At 54.1% G+C, this 5,857-nt stretch overlaps 2 protein-coding genes across 2 annotated transcripts; both read left to right on the forward strand.

Annotated features, from left to right (window-relative positions):
* Positions 1 to 504: 504 nt before the first annotated feature.
* Positions 505 to 1,007, forward strand: LOC120660677. Its single transcript, XM_039939292.1, has one exon. The coding sequence runs from the start codon at positions 568 to 570 to the stop codon at positions 970 to 972; it is 405 nt and encodes a 134-aa protein (XP_039795226.1). The 5' UTR covers positions 505 to 567; the 3' UTR covers positions 973 to 1,007.
* Positions 1,008 to 1,077: 70 nt separating this feature from the next.
* Positions 1,078 to 3,233, forward strand: LOC120660675. Its single transcript, XM_039939291.1, has 2 exons — positions 1,078 to 2,701; positions 2,790 to 3,233. The coding sequence occupies exons 1-2, from the start codon at positions 1,143 to 1,145 to the stop codon at positions 2,872 to 2,874; spliced, it is 1,644 nt and encodes a 547-aa protein (XP_039795225.1). The 5' UTR covers positions 1,078 to 1,142; the 3' UTR covers positions 2,875 to 3,233.
* Positions 3,234 to 5,857: the final 2,624 nt, after the last annotated feature.

Below are 5,857 nucleotides of genomic sequence, written 5' to 3' on the forward strand. Positions count from 1 at the left end.
TCTGCTTTACTGCTCCGCTTCGGTCCCCGATCCCACATACATTCCCCTATTTCTACTGCCGCACTCTAAATGTTCGATGATATGCTGCAAGGAGCTCGCCCGCTCTCTCTCTGGCTACCGTTCTCTAGCGGTTCAAGCCAGTAAGCCATGACTTTGACAGGACATTGTGGCAGTGAGTCCGCGTGCTGGGCTTCCAATTTATGGGAGGCGTTCTCCATCCAAGTCAGGGCACGCATACAGATTTCAACCAGTAGTTTGATGATAGGGTGATAAGAGTGAGAGGACTTTACTGCCTGCTCCTTTTTTCTGCTCTTTTGCCTTCCTGCTCACTGCTAGTTGTACTGGTAGCAGGCCGTCAGGTTAGGGTTGCTTCATATTGCATCTTTAGTTTTCATCTTTCATGTACTTACCATTTCTTTTGGATCCTGTAGTGTTTGCCTGTTCTGATATTTTCTCTCATTTTATCAAGAGAAGTTATTCACTCCTTGAATTTCCTCAGAACAGAGACCGTGGCCAGGTATTGATCAGGTTCAACCGAGAGAGCAGCAGCGCAACACAACAACGACAATGCTGGACCTGGTTGCTATGGCAGCTGATGATTCTGCACTGGCTGAGGATCTGCAGGTTGAGGAGGTTCTCCAATTCTCGACTCACTTGAAGAGTGAGAATGTCTGTGCAGTTTGCAAACAGGTGATCCAATCATTGGAAGCCTCTTGGAAACCTGACAATTGTGACCATGTCATCTGCATTGCCTGCTTCTGCCAATGCACAGAGGCCACCGGGCTGCCTAGGTGTGCAGTGCCTTCTTGTGAATCTTTGTGCCAGACAAAGGCGCAGCTTGAAATCAGGGTGCCTCATGGCACCGTGATCTCAATCGAAGACATGGACAGCCGCAATGGGAAAAAACCACTCGATGGCATGCCCCAAGAGCTGGGGCAATGCTCACAGTGCGGATGCAATGATAAGCAGTGAGTTCTACTGTTCCATCTGCATGGAGACAATGCACATTGGGGAATTCTTTCCCATTGACGGATGCACACACACCTTCTGCGTCAGATGTGTGAGCCAGTACATTGCTGGTCGATGAACATGGACAATGTGAGGCAGCAATAAGGAAAGCTGAGTGCCCATGCTGCTCCAGGATGTTCTGTGTGCAGTGCAAGGTGTCATGGCACTACGACGTCACATGTGAAGATTTCCAGAGGCTCAGGAATGATGAGGGGAGACTAGATGACCTGCTACCGAGGAAGATCAGGGAGGAGAGCATGGCGCAACCTAATCCTGTGGGCTCCTGTCAATCTTTGCAAATGTTAGAGACACATCAAGGGATTAATGTGGGTCATGCTTCCTTAATCTCAATCGGAGACATGGACAACTGCAAGGGGAAAAAGCCATTTATTGTTATGCTTCAGGAGCTGGGCCAATGCTCTCAGGGTGCCAATGTGATGGCCCGCAGCGAGTTCTACTGCACCATATGCATGGAGGCAGTAGACCTCAAAGACCTCTTTCCCATTGCTGGGTGCACACACCTTTTCTGTGTTGGTTGCATGAACCAGTACATCACTACGAAGGTTGAGGATAATGTGTTCTCCATTGGATGCCCAGAACCCGGGTGCAAGGATGGTTTACTGGACCCAGAGGCCTGCCGTGACATTATCCCACTGCAGCTATTCCAGAGGTGGGGCACTGCACTCTGTGACTCGGCACTGGGTGCATTCAAGTTCTACTGCCCCTTCATGGACTGCTCTGTGCTGCTGGTCAACGAATGTGGCCCTCGCTATGCAGCAATAAGGAAAGCTGAGTGCCCACACTGCTCCCGGATGTTTTGTGCACGGTGCAAGGTGGCATGGCACTACGGTGTCACATGTGAAGATTTCCAGCGGCTCAGGAATGAAGAACAGGGGCGAGATGACCTGCTGCTGAAGAAGGCTGTGGGGGAGAATAAGTTGCAGAGGTGCATCCGGCGTGTGGTGTCTACTTGTCAATCATTGTGCAAGTCAAAGGGAAATCCAAACATCGATGTGGGTCATAGTACCTTGATCTCAACTGAAGACATGGACAGTCGAAAAGGGAAAGAGCCATTGGATGATATGCTTATGGAGCTAGGCCAAAGCTTTCCTGGTGTGAATGGGATGGCCAACAATGAGTTCTACTGCACCATATGCATGGAGGCAGTGCACGTCAGGGAACTCTTTCCTATTCCTGGGTGCAAACATCTCTTCTGCATCAGCTGCATGAGCCAGTACATTACTGCGAAAGTAGAGGATAACGTGTTGTCCATTGGCTGCCCTGACCCAGGATGCAAATATGGTGCATTAGACCCGGAGGCGTGCCGTGACGTGATCCCGCCGCAGCTGTTCCAGAGGTGGGGCGCTGCGCTTTGTGACTCAGCCCTGGGGTCATTCAAGTTCTATTGTCCCTTCAACGACTGCTCGGCATTGCTTGTTCATGAACGTGGCCACGGTGAGGCAGTGATAACAAAAGCTAAGTGCCCACACTGCCGTCGTTTGTTCTGTGCACAGTGCAAGGTGGCATGGCATGACGGCATTGCCTGCGCAGAGTTCCAACGGCTCGGGAAGGACGAGCGGGACAAGAATGACCTGCTGCTGAGGAAGGTCGCACGGGAGAGCAGGTGGCAGAGGTGCCCCAAGTGCAAGATGTACGTCGAGAGGGCCCAGGGCTGCGTGTACATCGTCTGCAGGTATTGTCTCGCTGCTTGCAGTCCAAAATTACATGTCCAACGAGCAGATATGACAACTGACAAGGTTCTTCATTATTCCAAATTACAGGTGCCAGCATCGTTTCTGCTACCTCTGTGCCTCCCCAATGTCCAGGGGCATACATCACTGCAGCAGGTGCAAGAGGACCTGGTGAATGACCTGAAGAACTCTATTTGAGGGAAATTAAAGAAGTTTCTGAACTCTGTGTAAAACCATTCAGTTGCTGGTATGATTGCTTTGGTTAGAATTAGCTTGGGCAATCGTGATTGGCCAAATCATTATGATAAAGTACGCATTGTTTAGGAAAAGACATGGCAGAGACTTTAGTCTTGAAGCGACTTATGATAGAGAGCTGGTGACTTTCTTAAGAAAAATGTATAAGGTGCTACCTTAGAATGGAACTCAATGTGGCCTTTATGGCATCACTGAGCATGTAAATGGAATATATGTCGTATGAACTACCTATGGTACTATCTAATGTATTATTCTATCTAAATTTCATTCCCAGACGCATCCAATTTCTTCGTTGTGCTTTAAGTGTAGTTCTACTTGGACTCCGATTATAGTGCATCTTGTGGAAAGAGGAAACAGGTCAATCTGTGCCGTGAAGTTTTTTTGCTCCTGCTGCTACTAGCTGTCTGGCTCTCCTACAACTTCAGCATGACATGCCAAGAAAAACGTGGCAACGTAAAAGACAATGGTTATTCCTTCAATTTTCCTCGGAACATTTTTTCCCCTTGCATTTATACCGTACTCGACTTCTGGTTTATGGCTGAACCATGACCACAACTTTGAGAAGCAACTCCCGTTTGATCTTAGTGTTCCAAATTTTCAGCATCATCTATTGTTCTTAACGGCAAGAGCTTTGCCGTAGTATACTATTAACACAATTTACGAGAAAATCAGACCAAAAAGCTATACAAACTAAGGCTCTCCGCACTCGTCATACTCCAAAATCACTCTCTAAATAGAATATTTCGTCCTAGACATCGATATTCTATTCTCTATATTCAGTTTCTCCGCACCCATCCACTCTCTATATCTCCTCTCTATACCAACAACCATGTCATGGGACCCACATTTCAACTTTTTTTCCACTCCCTCCCCATTTTTCTCTCTCCTCCCCCTTCCCTTCCTCTCCGCCCTCACTCACCTCCCTGCTACCTCGCCGCGCAGCGGCGGCGACCCGCACCCTCCTCCCTCGAGCTCCGGCGGCCGGATTCAGCGCCGGGGAGCTCCGCACAAGGCGGCGGCCGAGCTCGCCTCGGGCCTTCCCTCTCCTCCCCTGCCCCGCATCCTCTCCGCCCTCGTCACCTTCTCTCCCTCCTCTGTGTTCCCCCTTTCCGCGCGGGGCCATGGCGGCCACCTCGCCGTGCCACGGATCTTGAGCTGCGGCGGCTTGGGGAGGTGGCCGTCTCGGCCCTCCTCTGCTCTGGCGGGCGGCGCCCCTCCTCCTCCCTCCTCCTCCCACGCTGGCGCCGGCCCTGGCTCCCTCCTCCTCCCACGCCCGCGCCATCCATGGCTAGGCGGCCTTGGCGCCCTCCTCCCTCATGTGGGGCCGGCTGCGGCGGCGCGCTCTCCTCCCTCCCCACGCCAGCGCCTCTCCTTGCCTCCTCCGCTGGCGTCTCCCTCCTCTCCGGCAAGCACGCCCCACACCACCCTCTCTCTCATTCTCTCTCCTCCCACCTCGAGCACGCCGGCGCCTCCCTCCCTTCCCTCCCCGGCCGCCGCTCGGTCTGCTCCTCGCCCATCCGCTCGCGCGCCGGCCGCCGGAGCCAGAGCTCCCTCGCGCGCCGGAGCAGGGAGGCACGCGCCGCGCGCGGGGCGGGGCAGCAGCAGCAGCATCTGGGGCGCAATAGAGCGGGGCGCGGTGGGGCGGAGCGGGTGCGGCGGCGCGGCGTGGCGGGGGCGGGCCGACGCGGCGAGGGGTTGCTCGGCTCGCGGCCGCCGCGGCATTGGGCGGGCGAGCGTCACTGCGGACCACGGGCGGGGAGCTCCGCGCTGCGTAGCCTTGGGCTGGCGGCGTCGGCCTCGGCGGGCCGTACCTGGAGCTCGGGGGCGCCGCCCACTGGAGAGCTGCGTCCACGGCGCACCCTCCCTCCCAGATCCCCTGCGAGCGGCAGCCACGGCGCGCACAGCCTCCCACTCGAGCTCACGGGGGGCAGGGCAGGGCGCCGCCGCGGCCCTTGCTCGCCAGCGCCCCCGCCGGCGGATCGAGTGGAGCAGGGGCCATGGCGCACCCTCCCTCCCAGATCCGGATTGGAGCTCGCCCGTCTCCTCGCGGAGGACGGCGGCATCAAGGAGGCGGCGGCGGGCCTCCCTCCGCTCGCGGCGGCCGCGGCCCCTGCTCGGCCCGGCGCGCGCGGCGGCCGCGGCGGAGCGTTGCTGCGGCGGGCGCGGGAGGAGGCTGGGGAGCAACGGCCGGAGGCGGGCCCCACGCCACGTCGCCGCATTGCGTTCGGACGCTATCGCGCTAGCTTTGGCGCGCGGGATTCCCGTCCGCAGCGATAGAGATCGGGGTAAAGAGTCCCGCTGCAGCAAAAAAAAACGTGCTATCCATGCGCTATAGCGTGTAGCGAGTGTTTTACAGAGTGGGTTCAGAGCCCACTGCGGACAGCCTAAGGATGTCTTCCTTACTTCGACCACTATACAAACTTCGATACGACGGCCAACCTAACTAACAACAAATACTAAGCACCACTACAACTTTGTCGGGACAACTCAAGACCCAGCCTTATGTAACTGACATGCTGTGAAGGACCTGACGTACTTGCGCTGTGAGTATCAGATCCTCACGTAGGTCCGTTCCTTGTATGCAATGTATGAAGCTCGGGACCTCTTTTTGACATGGATCTTAGTTTAATTTTGTATGCCTCTGGTTTTATCTGTCAACTGATACCTCATGTTTTCCTCAAAAAAAAAACAGATACTTCATATATAATGGCAGCTCATGCTATTGATTGGCTTTACTAGGAATACTTAACCATTGATTCCGATACTAAGGTTATTGGTAAATGTTTCCTAAATGTTTATAGAAAAGCTGAAATTCCGATGTACTGATGTAACTACAATTTACGAGAGAAAATCGGACCAAAAAGCTACAGAACTATTTTGGGACCAATTGTTTGTTATTTTTA

The sequence above is a fragment of the Panicum virgatum genome, chromosome 2N, assembly GCF_016808335.1.
Source record: "Panicum virgatum strain AP13 chromosome 2N, P.virgatum_v5, whole genome shotgun sequence".
NCBI lineage: Eukaryota > Viridiplantae > Streptophyta > Magnoliopsida > Poales > Poaceae > Panicum > Panicum virgatum.